Consider the following 19,329-nt stretch of genomic DNA (forward strand, 5'->3'; position numbering starts at 1 on the left):
AATTAACTACCATTCCAACTATTACGAACATCATTTGTTCACCATAAAGGTGGAAACATCGATGACGTGCCCTGGGCAGCCAAGTGGATAGCTCACCCTACTGATGTCGATTGGGTGATTTACATCGTATGGGTAGGGGCGGCTTAAAATTCCGCTGAGCAGTGTGCTGTGATCAGCAGTGATGTACATTTTTAAAACCTTATAATAAATTAGACCTTTTACGCAGAGCATTAGATGCGTCAATTAATTATTGGAAGGACCTACTCTAACGACTCAGTACGTTTGTACAATATCCTCAAAATCGTTTCAGGGTCCCCTAAGCTACAGCATAACCTACAGCCTGCGATCAGTTAGGCATTGTTTGTACACTTCGAACGGGAAACTTATTGACATCCCATTTGCCGCCGAACTTGCAATACATGCAATTTAGCCGTTGCGGATACATGCTCGTGATCTACAGGACAACATACGGAAACCTGCAAAACAAATATACATACATATATATGTGGCATATATATATATATATATATGCATATACGTATATATATATATGCGGAAACTTGCGCTCCCAAACAAATTGGAAGACTCCACCATTGGGTTCTCTGCGACACAGAGCTCACACTGCTACTTTCACACCGACAAACTTTCACAGTTGCAAATACATGCTCGTGATCTACAGGAGTACAAACAGAAACCCATGAAAATGACTATAAGTGCGGATGTATAAGAAATAACTGGACACAAACTATGACTTTTTTTTTTTTACTTGATGAAAATTCGTATGCGAACTTTGCAACTGTTGTCTTCACATTATTTGTTTTCTGATTGTTTGCGTGGTACTGCAAACCTTCTCATCACTTTTTCTCTTCCTTTAGCACTACAATTTTATTTAAGGGGTGGGAGGGCTCTCACTAGAATGTTGGCGCAAGGCACGTCGGTAGAGTCAGTTTAAGTCCATTTAGTATATCTCAAATGCCTGAAAACATGCTTTAATTATCTGCGGTATACGGGTTTCGATGATCGCAGCAGGGGGCCCTATTGGTGGAGCAGAGCCATGTGATGACACTTGCACCCTCTCAACAAAAATTACCCGCCGCGGTTGCTCAGTGGCTACGATGTTGGGCTGCTGAGCAAAAGGTCGCGGGATCGAATCCTAGCCATGGCGGCCGCATTTCAGTGGGGGCGAAATGCAAAAACACCCATGTACTTAGATTTAGGTGCACTATAAAGAACTCCAGGTGGTCGAAATTTTCAGAGTCCTCCACAACAGCGTGCCTCATAATCAGAAAGTGGTTTTGGCACGTAAAACCCCATAATTTAATTATGGGGTTTTACGATAATGTTTTACGATTACCCCCCTACGATAATGCCGTACAGGCGATGTAGGTATACCGAATAAATAAATAAATAAATAAAAACAGTCATTTGCGATTTTCAACAACATGAGAGGGTGTCATAGCCCACAACAGATGGGACCACTCCCAATTTCGTACTTTTGTCATTTTCTTGCTTACAGAAGCTCTGTTCTCACTACAAATGATGAATTCGTTATACCAGAAGCTTAATCTTTTAATCAAGTTCAATGTAATACTTTTCTTTAGTGCCTCTTTAAAGACAGCCACCTTACATATACCATCATTTGTTTGCAGCTTTAGAATTTTCTGACAATCGGTTGAAGTTCGCCAGCATGCCAGGCGATGAGAAGATTAGACAGCTTATTGCAGGTCTGAACTGCAGGTTAGCACTCATCCTGAATATGAAACAATCATCGGATAAACAAAAGTGACGTGTACTATTGGTGATCTTCTAAAAACCGTGTAGCGCATTGGAATGAGAGTTTTCCCATCTACCAAGCACAAGCATTCAGTGATCTTTAATGTCTGCACTTGAACTGCCGTATAGACTCATGTATGGGCTACACCCGTGAAGGGCTGCATCCCCAACTTGGCAGTCCAAAATTTGGGGAGAACAGTTTCCATCGGAGAAGCAGTCGCGTTGGGTGTCCCGATGCCACACGTGTGCATCGTTGAATTTTCACATGCTGCGCACTTCTCTATGCCCCTACTAGATCACGAGAGCAGTGCGTTGACCTCTGATGCAATGGTATATTCGGGGATCAGCGGTGCACACTAGATGCCGTCTGCGCTAAAACCATTTTGACCGAAAGGTTGGTTCCCTGTAAGGGCCGCACGTCGTCAAAATTACGAAAAAAAAGTGTGGCCCTTACACTACTTTATATGGTATGTGCCACAGAAGCACTGCTCTATTATGTCAAGCTAAAGTGATAGATTAGTGCTTGAGGATCTCTAAGGCGCCAGATATTATCGTGAACAGAGCCTTAGTAATCGAGAAATAGAGATAAATGCAGTGCACGACTCGAAACTTCCCCGGGGCATTCAAGTACTTGCCCAATGACGAAGGCACTCGTATGAATTCTGCCACCAGTACTTAAACATTCGTTATAAAAGCATCATTGCATTGCATTATGGGATGAAAGAAAATGCTACTTGTCCAGTTCTATTTCATTTAAAAAAAACTGATTGACATTGTGGGATCCTCACCCCCGTACTCTTGGGACAAAGGAACGACAACACAGTAGTGCAAACAATCATAAGGGCATTTATTGCACCTTTCATAGATCAGTGCCTGCTAGCCGAGTTGCTATCCACAAAACATGCCGATGGGCACGCGACAAATCTAGAAATCCGACTCACCGCGACCGGATAACGAGCGAATGTGTTCGCCCATGCTGGATCCCAACGCTTGGTCATTCGCGTGTACGGTCACGCGAGCGGTGTCGCGTTCGAAGGAGACCACGCGAGACGGTCTCGCAGAAGTATGGGTCAGTGCACGCGCGGGACGTCTGCGGCGTTCGCCGACCCGCAGCCAAAGAGAAACAGCTTTCTCCTCTTCTCGCCCAAGTAACCCTGCCGGTAGGCGGCGTTATCAGCGCCACACTCGCGCCATCTCTCGTACTGCGCTTCAACCACGCCGACTGCCGCAGGCCCCAGGCCACGCGCCGAAGCCGCATTGCAGGAGACAGGAGCTATGCGGGAAAACAACACATCAGGGGACGCGTGAGAGTCGCGCATCCCCACATCCCCCCAACATTAAATCACTACATATTCCGGCAAAACATGTACCACGGTCTAACATCAACGCGTGCTTCGCGAGCACGGTAGTACATGCTACAGTGGCCGCGCTGAGGAAATGTCCACATACTTAAAGAAGGGAATTGCACTAAAAAAGACACGGACGAGTAAGGACATGGACGGGCGCAATTCTTTAAGTATGTACGACCGACTCGCCCAACAACGTGCTCTCCTGAAATGTCCACACGCTGTCCATAGCATGCGAGCCGACATTGTCCTTGGGTACACTGCTGGCGTTGGCCGGTCACAGCAGCAGCTTTGCAGACTCGATGGCACGATTCCAGGCCAGGACTCCGGAAACGACGACGCAGTAGTCAATACGAGTAAGCGTCGCTCGCGCCAACACGCCCTTCTGGCAAGAGTCGCCGCAGCTGTCGGTGACCGCCGGCTCTTTTGTCCACCGCCGAAGTCGCTGTGCCGCACCGGCCACAGCATCACCATTGCCCGGTGTGGCTCGATCCTAGTCCGGGGCAGCAGCGCGGACGATGTGCAGGTGACAGCAAACCAGGCGTGACTCCACTCACGCTGTGTACACTCAACACACTCGGCAAACACTAAAGTAGTGCAAGGGAGAGGAATTCTGCATGCGCATCGTCCATGTGGTACAATGTTCAACTCGGCTAGCAAAAGATCGGGCAGCTACTCAGATGCTAAGTTCATGTGAACGAAGCTCGCTTCCTTAAGTCGAACGAGTAATTTCAATTTGTGCGAGGCTAAATAGAATGAGGGAAGTAAATTGAAACATCTCAACGCCATGGTCTACCAGGTTGTGTCCCTCCATTTGTGACAGGCAGCTTCGTAAAGCCTTAAGCCTAAAGCGTCGCTACCCTGATAACAACCGGCATCCAAAAACAACAACCAAAATGAGCGCAAAACAGGCAGCCGCGAGGAGACGTCAGCTCTGTGAAGTGGTCCTACCCCGCTCGGTGCACACATCATCCGAGTTGATGGCGCCCACCATCCCAGACGGTGTTGGAGTGCCCGGTGCCAGGCCGCAATACCAGTCAGCCTGTAGTGGCACCCGTGGCTCGTGGCCACCCGGCTCCCAGTGCCGCGACTTCATTAGAGTCAAAGAGATAGAAGAAGCTATTTACATATGAAATTCGGACCGCCCACGAGGCTTCCGTACTCACTCGCTTCAGGCTTGCCAATGCTCCGCGGGCGCTAAGCCTCGCTCTCCTAGGATGCAGACCACGTGGCTCTCATACAGATAAATGTCATTAAAAAAAACACTTGCGAAAAGACTTAGCATGTTGACATGTTCAGACACACTACAGGCACCGTCGCCTCGCTCAAGAAAGCACGCCGCCAACGCTAGTGATCAAAATTCACGCTAGCCATACGCTTCGGTTCAAACAAAGGTCTCGAACGAAGCAAAACTGTTAAATCTATCGTCCGATGCCCCAAGAGGTCTACGTTGGGCAGCCAGATGTGGGATCCTCACCCCCGTACTCTTGGGACAAAGGGACGACAACACAGTAGTGCAAACAATCACAAGGGCATTTATTGCACCTTTCATAGATCAATGCCTGCTAGCTGAGTTGCTATCCACAAAACATGCCGATTGACGCGCGACAAATCTAGAAGTCCGACTCACCGCGACCGGATAACGAGCGAATATGTTCGCCCCATGCTGGATCCCAACGCCTGGTCGTTCGCATGTACGGTCACGCGAACGGTGGCGCGTTCGAAGGCGGCCATGCGAGACGGTCTCGCAGAAGTATGAATTGGCGCACGCGCGGGACGACCGCGGCGTTCGCTGACCCGCAGCCGAAGAGAAACAGCTTTCTCCTCTTCTCGCCCAAGTAACCCCGCCGGTAGGCGGCATTAGCAGCGCCACACTCGCGCCATCTCTCGTACTGCGCTTCAACCACGCCAACTGCCGCGGGCCCCAGGCCATGTGGCGAAGCCGTAATGCGGGTGACGGGAGCTATGCGGGAAAACAACATATCAGGGGGTGCGTGAGAGTCGCGCATCCCCACAACGTTGCCTGACAATCGAGAGGTTCCGTTTTTGCTCGACTCTGTGATGTGCTGCGCTGATTTTGCTGGCTCGCAAAACTCGCACAAACTGCAAGTAGCAGAGAATTCAACTTCCATGTGATGTCGTAGGATGCCTGAATAGTCCCTGCCACTGCAGCAGCGAATCCACCACTCTGTTGTGGCACGGTTTCTCCATGGCCAGCTGCTTGCGTTTTCACTCAGAACACCGTACGTCTGTCTGTCGAGCACCATTTTACTCACCAATGTTCGAGAAGTGCAATGATGGCATATGCAACGTCGCCACTCCATGGTTGCGTCGTGGGAGATTTGAATTGCGATAGAAGTATTTGGGCCCTACAGGTGCAATTTTCTTGCAAACTAAATCTTTTCTTGGCACGAAACAAGCGTTGTGAGGTTTCTGTAATGGTATTTAAACAGTCCACACCGAGTTAGTTTGGCCTTTAATGTATTCGCTGCCAAAGTCGGCAAATCAATGGGCATATGTGCAGTGGCAATGTTGCCGAAGCCAGCAAAGCGCTGGGCTGCCGACTTTAGGATTTCCTGAAGTGGTTAATAGACGGCAGCACTTAAGCTTATCTGAAGTTGCTTGAATATATTACCGATAGATGGCAGTACTGAGCTGTGTCATTTGAACGCACTTATTTATGTTTTTCTTCCTTCTTCTTCCTTTTTTTTTTGTCATGGTGTCTGGCGGCAGAAGGAATGGCGGCGTCTAGTGGGCGGCATGCTCTCTCCGAGCATGACATATTGGATATCCTCTTTGATAGCGACAGCGATGAGCAGCCTCAAGGCAATGCCAGGTGTGTAAGGCTAAAGGAAAAAAAAAAGTGAAAGCCACTGGGAATGCGAAAAATGTGATGCTGCTCTTGACATGCCTAAGTGCTTCAAGATTTTTCACATGGTGAAACGCCTGTGACTTGAAAAAACTTAAGAGAGTTAAGTGTGAATATTTCTCAAATGTCAATGAACGTATCTTGATAAGTGTCCTGCAAATATTTTGCTTAGGCGCTCGTGACGCACAGAAAGGGGGGTGCGGGGCGCGCGCGCATGCTTTCGGTGAAAAAATGCACTGTACGAATGGCCCGCATGCGCAGGTGGCAGGCGGCTGCGAATGGGTTAATGTTCCTGTAAAGCGTTACTGACATGATATTTTCAACTATTTATTTTTCTGGCACTAAGTGAAGGTCCTTGACCTCTACGCCCTAAAAGAATGCTGGCAGCCTGAAAGCACCCTATTTTCCCAGGAGGTTGCTGTTTCATGACATCACAGTGCAGAATGGGCTCACGTAGGAGCAGGAGACTGCGACGCTTTGACCCTCTCTCTGTATTGCTTAGTCATCTCCTATGCTGCTACTCATTGACAGCGCTAATGTAGCAGCATAGTAGGCGACCAAGAAAGCCAGTGCAAGTCTCAAAACGTCCCGATGTCCTCCTCTCACGTGACCACCTTCCGCATGACATCACGACACAGTAGAAGTGAAACCGAAACTGGCTGTAGAAAGGCCATTATATTGAATTATTTTGGGCGCTAAGAGGTTCACGAGTGTCTTTTCTCAAGTTTAGAGGTCCTAGACCTTCATGTAATGCAAAAAAAAGAATGAGTGCTCAAAATTAACATGGCAGTACTCCTATGATTGCTGCTCAGCAGACTGGAAGTCGTGCTTTGCCTTGGAAGTGGCTACTGATGATAGTTTTTGTGTGCATCGTCACCTTCTCACCCGTATGCCACTTTATCTATGCCTTTGGTGCTCTAAATTCAGTTCACAAGGACTGGACCTTTTCCGTGCCTTTCAATTTATGCAGGGTGCCAAATGCATGGCCTTTGTGATTATAGCATAATACGCTGTTTTAACAACAGAGCACCACAAACTCAGCACATTTGGAAGTTTGTTGCTGGTTGAAGAATGTTTAGTAAAGATATAAATGCTTGTTTGTCATTTATTGACTTCTTTTAATAGGGTGGGCAACTATTTATTTATTTACATTGGCAAAAAGTACAATACAAATAAATATACAGACGCAGGAAAAATAAGAGATTGCAAGAGTTGAACGTCAACGGCAGACTTGAAATTTTCTTGTTCCATAATATAGGCAGTGGCGGTGGGCAGGTTGTTCCAGTCATGACATAGTCTTTAGACTAAATTAGTTATACCCCTGTTACGCAGACAGCCTTGACTGTGGTTAAGCTCACTATGGTTACAGCTGACCACGGTTACTGCTAGCTGCATGTCTGATGTAAATGTAGTTGGTCACGTTGCCACAATTACCACAAACTGAGCTTAGCAACCTGTTCCCCTTTGCTAATGGAGAACCAAGCAAGATGGTGGAAGCCATGGCAGTTGTGAGCACAACACCGTCATCTGAACTGCTTAGCCAAAAGTGCTTAACTGGCCAAGGGTGACGACATGGGCATTATTAATGCATGTTTGCGAATATCACCCCAGCTCATTGCATTAAAACACGTGGAATTCTTGACAATTCTGAAAAGAAATTTCAAAGAAGTGGATGCCAAGCTGCCACATGTTGAAGCTCCCCACAACATGAAAACAGCTCAGTTCTGCAGAAACCACACACCATGGAAATTTCATCCTACCCACACAATAACACTTGAATGAAGCAGAGACTGCTCCTACTGGTCCCACCAAGCCAGGTATGAAAGGCTGATTTCGAATTCCACCTTGTGGAGAATACACAGCTTACAACAATTTCATTCTGTTATTTGTTGAACAGGTAGCTGATTCTTGCACAAATTTACAACTTAAAATGTTATTTTGTTATAAGTAGCTAAGTTTGTACAAAATATTTGCTGATATGATTACCACGTCATTATGTTGCTTCCCTTGATTGTGCCCACATAGCAACAGCAAACTGACTGCTGAGCCTGTGGTTAATTTTGCCAACTGCGGCTAAGGCTGTCCATCTGACAGGTGTGTAAGAGCTGGTTAGTTCTGGAATTTGGGAAACATTCATACGGTGATTGACAATGTCAAGTTTGACGGTACATGCCCGTCTCGTTAGGAAAAGTAGTTTTAGTGTAATCTTTTTTAGCTTTAAATGACCAAGAAAATAAAACGACTTTTTGTCATCCATATGGGCACCTTGTTCTCACTCTTCCTTGTGAACAAGGAAGGATCACAGATGCCTAACCTCTTATTAAATGTTTTATTATTTTGACCAAAAATGACCTTGCTTTGCTTTTTAAACTTCACGCTATTGAAAACCCCTCTGAAGCATTTTCAACCAATTTGCTTCATGTTTTAAGTGTGAAAACACTGCAGCACTGTCGGCTGAAGTCAGTGTCGTCCTTGCCTTTTGAATTGCTTTTTGCATCGTCACTTTCAATAGAAGTAGCAATGAGAAGACTTATTATCAACCTCTTTGCTCGAAGAACAAAACTCTGGTGCATCGCTTTCACTCTCATTTTCACTGTTAGAGTCAAGAAGTGGCGTTCCTTTGTATGTTAAATTTAGGCCCATGTTAACTCTTTCCCTACCTTGGAAAAAGTAGGTGTTTTTGTAGGTCACGCCAGATTTGTTTTTTTGAACAAACTACTGCACTTAATATTTGATGTAATACATAAACAAAAAGCAGAATGAACGTATTTTTCATGCATAAAAATTTTATTAATGAGATGTATGTTAAAAAAAAGACAAATTGCCAAAATCAAAATTGTTGGATAAAATTGAACAAAATTTGTAAGGACACGCTTGTATCTACTCAGAAAAATGTCTAACAAAAATGAGGAGATACGCAATATGTATTACCGTCTCTGAAAAAATTAAATTTTTTTATTGAACTGGTATTCTGCTATAAAAATTTAACTGCAAGCAGTACAGTTGGGTGTTCCGGGCTGGCTTGCATCGTCCTCTCTCTCAGAGTCAAGGTCTGACGAGTGGGCAGTATCCTGAGATCTACCTGTAAAATCACACACAGATGCAGTGGAATCACAACATCTGCGATCTTTCGAAGAGCGCACTCCACTCCTGGAGGCGACCATTTTTACATTCTACTTTGACAATCATGAAACTTCGGAGTGCATTCAAAAATTACTGCCTGGCATGAAAAAATCTGTTTAGAAAACAAAAATATAGTTCTCCTCCTTCATGTATAAAAGTGCAGTGTGTCCGTGAGTGGTGCAAAATGTCTCGAAAGCGGCAGTTCAACCTATTGTTAGCAGGCTAATTATGCCCAATGTGTGCGGTATGGAAAGAATTAATGAAGCCCCTGGTAAAAATTTGTCCAGAGCTCTCCACTAGAGCCTCCCTCATGACCCGCTGTACAGCTTCGGGACGGTGAGCCCTGTAATTTAATACCATAGATGTTCTCCTACAATGAGCATTCATAAAGTTCGTAGTACCAGGACCATAAATTTGGAGCACACGTACATGATAAGCACCAAATAAGCGTACATCTTTAGTTCTAACAAAACATAAGAAATTCTATTTTATGTGCTGCGGAACACTGCTAGGGCATCAAAACACAATGGGCAACGTCCACCGGGAGAGTTAGTTGAAACACAGGCAGCTATCTGCTTTCTGCATTTCAAGGAACACAAGTTTGAAAAAATTCATGCCGATCTGGTTGCAGTGCATGGTGACTGTGTGTGGTGATGGTAACGGTACACCACTACTAGATCGGCCTGAATCTTTTTGGGCTTGTGTTCCTTGAAATGCAGAAAGCACATTGCTGCCCATGTTTCAACCAACTCTCCCAATGGATGCGGCCCATTGTATTTTGATGCCCTAACGGTGTTCTGCGGTACATAATAAAACTTTTTTATATTCCACTAAAGCCTGAGAGACGTGCGCTTGTTTTGATTCTTATCACGTACGCATGCCCGAAAGCGACAGCAGACTGCTACGGCTGTGTTGCGTTGTCGGGCCCTGCCCAACAACGGACCACAAAGGGTTAAAGAAAGGAAAAATAAAAGAAAAACAAATAAAACTCAGTCAATGTAACATAAACATTACACACTTTGGAACAGTTTTGAGCTATAGGTAACAAAATGATTCCTATTGACGTATGTAAACAGCACTTATAGAAGGCACACAACACAGCGCAAATTTGTAACGATATATGAACATACAAAGAGCGCATGTGTGATTATAGTAGTATTGTAGAGGTCTAGGATGAACTAGCTCAAGAACAAGTTATTTTGAGATAATGATTTGAGTGTGTGGCTACTGGTCGTAAACGCCGTGCTTTCATTTTGGTACATGATTGGCAACTTCCTCACTCAACTTTGCAGCCGGCATGTAAATAGAAGCCGAAGCTGAGCCGACGACGCGATAGGAGTCCACAAGGGCATTTGCTGGCACGCCCTTTATGCACGCGGCTTCCTCACTGGATTCGGACGGCTTTGAGGGTGTCCAGAGCAGCAGCAGCCGAACACCCCTTCTGCGGACCAGAGCTCTGAGTGATCAGGTGAGGAACATGACTCAGCAGTATGTGACTGCCAGTTGATTAGTTGCTACTATTCTAACATTTAAAGGGGAGGACAGCACATCCCAATTCAAGCAGTGATGGTACAACCAGAAAGCTGATTTGGTGCACTGGCAAATGCTTTTGGAGCAGTGCCTATTGTGCAGTTCCATTCAGTATGAGCTGCAACACTGGCGCCCATGATTGAAGAGGCTCTAAGACTACACAGTGGTTCTTACATAAAAAATATTGGTTTTGTAAGTACCACTAATCAGAACTGTGTGTAGTTCTGCAACATTTCATATGTTGGCATCACAGTGCTGTTTTAAAGATGAGACATTCATTTGAGGGATCTCCAGCCGTTTGTGTGCAGTCGCGAGTAAGAGCGAGCACGAGAGAGAAAATCTGGGCGCTTTTGCTCCTTGAATATATGACTCTGTCTAGGCACTATGGAGGAGGGAGGTTTCTTAGCGCATGTTGTAGGTGTTTGTCTCTAGGTGTGCCAGCGGAGTGCCGTCGAGTTTATTTACGCTCGGACACTGGCTGCCGGTGCAGTGAAATAGGTGAAGCAGCGGGCACTGACACCTGATTTGGCAACCGCTGTGACGGACAGACTGTCTTGCACCTGCTGCGCTCATGCTAAGTCAGTCGTTGCGGATCATAGCTTTCTCGTGCCTTACGGCAATGTACCTTGTAAATAACATCACAGATGTTTCTGTGGGAGCAGTAGTGACTGTAGTAAAGCCCGGGCCGCATATATTGCAAATCTGGAAGGCCTTAGCAATCGCAGTTGAACAGAAGTGGCTGAAAGGCCACCGGTGACGATGACTGACCCAGCACCGGCACCGCAGGTGCGTGAAGTCTGTCCTACATACCTTCAAACGCAGAGTACTGACTGTGTTGCAGAAGTCACGGCGCGCGATGGTGCTGGACTTAGCGTCACAAGTTGGCAGCTGGACATTTATTCAATCGTGTTTTTTACTAATTGTAACAACGTGTCATTATTTCATATTATTGGCAGTGCCTCCAGGACACCAAAGCTAGAACTCTGACTGGTCCGTGGATAGGGGCTCACCGAGGCCTGTGCGTGCCAGGGGTGTATAAGATGCGGACAGCCAATTTTTTATGCGAACACCTCCTGGAACGCTTCGACCTCCGCGGCTTCAACACACGGGCTGCCCTGCTTCCAGCTTTGATCACCCAGCTACCCCTTGAGTGCCCTAAAGATACTATGCCGCCTGCTTTACTATAACCTCAGGTGCTCTCCTGAGGCCTCCATTTGCAAGTTACATGTGCTCTCCTGGAGCAGTGCTTGTAAAAAATCCAATCTATCGTCGCAATGAAAAAAGCAACCCGCAACTTATACAACACCAGTCAGAACGTTGTCCCTTCAAACACAGCGGTCACAAAATGGGGCTTCCGTGCCCACTGCCGCACCACGCGGGCGGCCAGCGGCAGAGCGTAAACAAACTCGACTGCACTCCGCAATGCCGGCCTGTCTAGGGGACAAACGCATGCAACAACCTCCTCCATAGTGCCTAGGCGGAGCCATATATTCAAGGAGCAAAAGCCCCCAGATTTTCTCTCTCACACCCGCTCTTACTCGCGCCTATGCACAAACGATTGGCTATCCCTCAAATGAACGTCTTGTGTTCTAGAGCCCCTTCAACCACTTTCACCAGTATTGCAGCTCATATAGAATGCAACTGTACATACAAGATATGGCCTCAAAATTAACTAGAATACAGTAAAACCTTGTTAACCTGTACTCGCTTAAACAGTAGCCTCGTTTTAAAAGTAGTACAGTGAAACCTCGTTAAACTGTAGTTGGCCGGAGCTTGGAAAAAGTACGTACTAAACAGTAGTACTGTTTAACCGAAATAGCATGAGATCGCCCACTTACCTGTTGAAAACGGAACTCAGAGAGAGTGCGATGAAAGGGGAAAAAACACGCAGTATTTATTCACTTCGCATTACAAAAGTGTGATTTTCGTTTGATGCCATGGCGGCCTAGCACGACAATAGCGGCCTCAAACTTACTGAAGGTGTGTGCCAGCTTTTCAGCCAGCACCCTCTTCTTGGCAAACACTCACATGGCAGATTCCTCGTTGGCGTTACGTATTCTCCGTGCACGTGCGCAGTAGTGCTGCAGAAGTCCCGGGACGCCTTTTTCATTGCCAGGTGCTGGAGTTTTGAATACTTTTCGTTTGGAATTGAGCTACATTATCGTGTCCTGTTCTCGTCGCGACGATTGCATTCATGAGGCTGACGTAACGTGCAGCTTATGCCACTGTCCGGCCTGAATCGCCCGTGCCGTCGCATTTTGTGTTGTCCTCATCACTGTTGCTAGTCGACACATCGGCAACAACAAAGGCAACGATGGCGAAAAGTCGAACCTCATAGCCGACATGTCTTCACGGTCGCAGCAGCACTGCCGAGCAACTTCTTTGCATTCCAAATGCCACACACCATAGTCAACAGCAGATCCCTGTCGCGTGCCAGCGCCGTCTTCTTCGCATCACGTTTGATAGCACGGACGATGTCTAATTTTTCTTCTATGCTGAGCACCCGGCATCGTTTTTATCCGAGCTTCGGCATAACAGGAGTCCTCGCTTGCATGACGCCATAACGCTCTCTGGCACAGCGTCGAAATGATGTTGATGTTGATGTGGCTTTATGCGCAAACGCATAGGGTGCTTGGAGGCCATTGTTCAGACCTCTGAGGCTTGTTGTTCTGCCGGGCCGCCCGATGGAAACGACGCACTGCCGTGTTTTCGTGATGAAAAATTGAAACGCTGCGTTTTAACCGATGCATGCGCAATAAGCTGGGCCGGTTTATGCCGATACAAAACACATTATGTTCGATGGCCCCCGAGTCGGGGATTTGACGTTACTACTTTTAAAACAAAACTACTGTTTAAGCGAATACGGTTCAACGAGGTTTTACTGGAAAGTCAGATCTCCAACTCAGCAGCCATTGAACATAATGTGTTTTGTATCTGCATAAACCATACCACCTTATTGCGTACGTATCGGTTAACACGTAGTGTTTCCACTTTTCGTCGCGCAAACACAGCGATGCATCGTCTCCATCTAGGGCCCGGCAGAAGAACACGCGTCAGAGATCAGAACAATCTCCAAGCGCCCTGTGCGTTTGCGCATGAAGCCACATCATGGACATCAACATCATTTCAGCGCTGTGCCAGAGAGCCAGGGGTAGCACACTCTCAAGTTCTGCAAATAGCTACAGAGGGTGAAAAAATCGACCGCGCCCCACTGCTAATATAACCAGCACATTATAAACACTTAGGGATGCCCTCTTTAGTTCCAATATCTCCCGCTAGAGGCACCATAATAAGCACAATTTTATCTTACAAATATTCTCTTGCAATTATCGAAGCATTTTTATTACTTAAAAAAGAGCACAAAGTTATCATTTCTAATTAGATATTGTACTCTTTATTAGTGAGTTTATTGTTTTTTGTCATTATAAACGTAAATATCGTTCAGCATCATCGATCTTTCACGTGACCTCTGGCCTGGATTTTAAATTTTAAGGTATTTTTGAGTGTGCGGCGGCACGGATTCAGTCATTCGTACACTTAGGCTGGTTGCTTCTTTGTGTCTAAAACTAGTTCATTTCGCTTCGATGTCTCGCATTATTTAACATGGGGTGAAGTGACGTGTTTGCAAGCAAACTTGTAAGCCCAAAAGCTAGGTTTCGGTCTTGAGCCATTAGGAACACGTCTGCATCGAAACAAGAGCTGGATTCTGCTGCGGCTGACAACGGCAATAACGGTGAGTCGTTTAACACTGCTCCTTGAATCGTTATATAATACTAGTCTCATTCACTTGCAGGTGGAGACAAGATAACGAACTAGATTCTGCATTAGATATGGGTAGTCAGGATCCTCCGTTGCTGTTTCCTAAATAAACCTTTAGTTGCGAGGCCGTTGTTATACACACACAATCAGAGGAAAAAAAGAGAGCGATATCGGAACGCGCGTCACATTTTTCATCTTATTGTAGTCGTGGCCATAGGTGACTGGGTAGCCTTATCATTATATATATAAACATTTTTTCGAGTCCACTGGCTACTTCTTTTGTCCACAAAACCGAATAATGCTTTGGTAAGTGAAGTGAAAGTACAGAATTTAATGTATTCAACAGTAGAAGCATGATAACTCAATATTTATTTAACATGCTGCTTGAGCACCCTAGAACAGACAGTGTACATTTGCATGTGTTCTGTAGTCTCAAACCACTACAATGTGCAGTCGAACCTCGATATATCGAACAGCGCGGTGATCGCAAAATAGTTCGATATAGCCAGAATTTGATATATAAAATCACGTAGAAAACGCGTCAAAAACTAGCACAGATCAATCAATGAACCAATCGTGGTGCAATAGATACTCACATGAAGCTTCAAACAAAGTATTTATTTCGTTCACTGGAAGTACTGAAGCAGCGTAGCCTGCTTTATATTGGCAACTGCGTGCTTGACCACGGTGTCCTCAAAATAGTCCAAACGGTCCACAAGAGACAGTCCAGTGCCTTCTATTGCGCCGCAATAGCGGCGTGCAACGGCCAAAGCAGCTACAGCCTCAGTTGCAGTCGGGAGCGGGGCAACATCAGCGCTTGCTGGATCAGCCTCGGCAGCATCTTCGTTTGGCCGCTCAGCAATCACCTGCCGTGATCTCCACGTCTGTTAACTCCGCCACTGTTCCGGGGCTGTCGTCACCCCCAACGATGTCCTCAATGCTCATGCTGTGTGGCTCAGTACCGACAAAGCGCTCTAACTGGCTCCAGGTTTCTTCGGGCTGGCATTCTTCCGGGCCCTTAGGTCGATAAACCATTTGTGCAGCGCCTTCTCGACGTCTTCAAAGGCAGCTTTGCACACCCGCCGCACGCCTGAGTGCTGGTTCTGTTCCGCCATGGCCTTCATGTCACTCTTGTTTTTCAGCAGAGTGCTCAAAGTACTCCTTGGGATGTTGAAAGCTTCGGCGACGCTCGACTTCTTTTCTCCATTTTCAACGCGCTTTATCACTTCCAATTTCGCTGCAAATTTCAGGGACGTCCGCTTCTTCGCGTTTGCAGCCATCACACCAACCACGACAGGCCTAAGCCACACACACACACACACACACAAACAACGACTGGCGTAGCACAAGCGGCAGCACCATGGGCAGCAGCGAGAAGCACGTGTCGTTGACATTGTCAAACTAGCCAACCTGGCCAAGCCATGGCCACGCCAAGCCACCGCGTGCGTACGCCGCTACGTTCAAATGGCGCCCTCGGCGCAACCAATGTGGATAGCTGTCGTACGCAGCAGTCTGGAACACCCATCGCGCCGCCGCTATCTTTGAAAGTGTTGCGGGTTATAGAGAGTGTTCGATGTACGCAATAATTCGATATATCCGTGTTCGATATATCGAAGTTTGACTGTATATGTCACACGTCTTTACATTTCATATTGCAAAATTGTGCTTTTTCAATTTCTGATGCAGTTAAACAATTGTTCCAGACATGCAGTAATGAGGACGGCACCAGTATAAAGCAAACACTCCATGCACTAAATAGAAGTGCTGCTTGCTACAACACGGCCATTGTGTGAACTTTGGCCGGTACTACAAGGTAAACAGCATCTGGCTCAGAAATAGATATGCTTGATATATGCTGTATTGGCTTCCTGGTCTTGAGGTACATGTAATTTGTTTACAGCAGATATGAATGTTTGTTCATATTTATGGCTCACTATAATTGGTTCGAACATAAAAGAAAACACTACATGAGTTTGGCTAATCTGTGCTGTATCTCACGTGTTACTGTTCTGCCCCAGCAGTGTCTGTGCCAAGCACATCTTGGTCATCACTGGAGCCCCCATCTACACAAACAGGAAGGGGCTGGAGCCAAATTTGCAAGGCTTTTACACCAAGAACAAAGAAGCGCATGCAGAAGAATCTGAATGAGATATCAAATCTGCAAAGGACTGTGTCAAGACTGAAAAGAGCTTCAGCCACCAATCCACCCGCACGGACATTTGGCCGAGTCATCCAGGTAACTCAAAAAGGACTTTCTAGAAATTCTTCGTCTTCAGAATTTGAAGCTACTTTGTGGGAGATGCCGCTCCCTTAACTGCGGCGATAGACGTGGAGTCACCTGGAGGGTTTTCCGGTCCTCCTATGTCAACAGCGGCTGTACCGAGAAAGCGGTCTAGTCGCCCGAGTGACACCGACAGCGAGGACCCTGTGATCTACTCAGGGACCAGTGATGAAACCTTAGATGACAGTGACTTCGTGCCCGTAGCGAAGCACAAAGCAAAGCGAAGACTCGTCAGGACATCTCCTTCCACAAGTAAGGCAACTGTGATCCCGACGCGAAAGCCATCAGACGTCACAATTTTATTTGTGCCTGTGGCTGCTAGCGACAATCTAAATCGAATCAACCGCCAAGCCGCATCTGTGTCACCCGAGGCACTTGTTCCGGGTCAGATCAAAGATGTAAGGATCAACGCCCGTAAGAACACCCTCGCTATAGATGTCACAAACCACAGCACGCTAGACATTCTGAGCAACGTTAAGGTGCTGGATAACATTAACATACGCTGCTATAAACAAGGCGATCATGACTCTACGGCTGGCATTGTGTATGGCGTGGATAATTCCATAAGCGATGCTGACCTGCATGTACTCATTAAGCCGGCGACAGAGGGAATTGCCATATTGCAAGCCCATCGCCTAGGAAACTCGCAGTGTGTCAAGTTACTTTCAAAGGAGACAGCCTACCGTCCCACGTCAAGGTCAGTCACTTCCGACACATTGTTTGGCCTTTTGTGCCAAAGCCACTTCAGTGCAGGAAGTGTCAAAAGATAGGGCACGTTAGTACGGTTTGCACAAATGCCGCCGTGTGCTTACGGTGCTCTATGTCGGGCAGCTCCGACGCCTGTCGTGCAGAAAACCAAAAGCGCGCCAATTGTCAGGGCTTTCACGATGCAACATCAAAGAATTTCCCACATGTGAAAAATGAGGCGAAAGTCTTGAGGCAAATGGTCAGGGATGGTTCCTCGCACAGGGAGGCTGCCGCTAAGGGTGCAACGTCGACGCTCACATTGCCGGAGATCTAGGAAACCCACTGCTATTGCTAAGGATGCACTGCGTCCACTGACAGTCCACAAACTTCCGCATACAACTAGCAATAGCAGCAATGAGATTCTTCAGCAGAAAGTCTCCAATATCATTGCCTCAAGCGAGGAGTGGCCGCCATTGCCACGGCTAGATCCACCAGCAGAGCGACAAGATGTAGCATGCTTGCCGAATCATGCTTCACCTTCTGGCAGCAACCAAGACAGCGACAAACAAGTTGTCACCATGATAAGAGCCCTTATGAACACACTACAAGTACTACTGACCGCCATAGACACTCCGTTGGCTCGAGGCGCACTTCAAATACTGGATGCCCTGAATACGGTACTGTCCAATTTTGAGAAGCACCATGGCTGCTCCTCTACATTCGTTCCTTAAAGAGGTCAAGGAAGCATCTGTCTTCCAATGGAATGTCAGAGGCATTAAATGCCGCATTTTGTACTTTCGTCCGTTTGTTTTTAAGAACAGATTTCCAATAATCACCATTTGTGAACCAAATGTTGCGAGCGCCATCCGCCTATCAGGATATGAAGCTTTAATGTCTTCCAGCTGTAGCAACCGCAGCAAAGTCATTTTTTATATCAGATGCGATTTCACGTATGTTTTACACCCAGTGGCACTTGATGACAACAATCAGTACGTATGCTTGACTATACGATGCAGGAATGTCGCACTCACGCTCGTAGGTGCCTACATTTCACCTTCGAGTTGATTTGACAACGCAAGACTAGGTACAATTCTAACAGTGACACCTGGACCATGGGTTATTACTGGCGACTTCAATGTGCATCATTCGCTATGGGGAAGCTTAAAGATGGACTGTCGAGGAAGACGTGTACTATCCTTTGCGTCAGACCATGAGCTCTGCTGCCTAAATGATGGCAGTCCTACTTTTCTGCGGGGATTGACATACAGCAGCTGCCTGGAATTAACTTTTGTTTCAAGATGCCTCAGTGCCAGTGTGAAATGGTTCACGGACAACGAAACGCACGGTAGTGACCACGTTCCAACATATATTAAAATCGACGGCATATGCAAGTCACACTCTACTACAATTCTTCATCACATCGACTGGCCTAAATACACGTTGCTCATGGAGAAGAATTGCCAAGAGATCCAGGACTGTCTACCTGAAAACATCGAGAAGCTAATTAACGCCGCTGCTCAAGAAGCCACAATATCTTTAGGCCTATTCCTAAATTTTCTGAATTCGAAGCAGAATTGAAGCGGCTTCGAGCAATCCGCCGTCTCGCAGAACGACTGTACAGGCGCACCAAGTCCATCTACGACCTAAGGGAGGCGAGACGCATACAGAAGAAGATCCAGCGTCGGATCAACTCCCTGCAGTCTCTTAAGATGGAAAACCTTTAGTGCTTCCCTTGATCCCCGTAAACCCTTGTCACATATATGGAGAACAGTGCGTGGTCTTCGAACATCACCACAACAACACCAACCACCCCTTCGAATGCCAAGGTCGCAGAGAGATCGACGTAGCGGAGGACTTCTGTTCCAAGGTTGCTGGTCTACTGCCATCGTTCGCTACACGTGACCGCCATGTTGTTCCAATCTCGCGGGATTCTCGTATGGACAATCTCTTTTCCATCGAGG

The 19,329-nt window shown here is 46.6% G+C and overlaps 1 protein-coding gene across 4 annotated transcripts in view; it reads left to right on the forward strand.

Moving 5' to 3' along the window:
- Positions 1 to 19,329, forward strand: part of LOC135911255 (tetracycline resistance protein, class H-like) — a 117,304-nt gene that overhangs the window by 20,777 nt on the left and 77,198 nt on the right. For all 4 annotated transcript variants that reach the window (XM_065443450.1, XM_065443449.1, XM_065443448.1 and 1 more), the window contains exon 2: positions 10,404 to 10,579. In XM_065443450.1, the coding sequence (XP_065299522.1) occupies positions 10,481 to 10,579 (99 nt within the window). In that variant the 5' untranslated portion in view covers positions 10,404 to 10,480. The remainder of the gene's footprint in view (positions 1 to 10,403; positions 10,580 to 19,329) is intronic.

This window comes from Dermacentor albipictus, chromosome 9 (genome assembly GCF_038994185.2).
Source record: "Dermacentor albipictus isolate Rhodes 1998 colony chromosome 9, USDA_Dalb.pri_finalv2, whole genome shotgun sequence".
NCBI lineage: Eukaryota > Metazoa > Arthropoda > Arachnida > Ixodida > Ixodidae > Dermacentor > Dermacentor albipictus.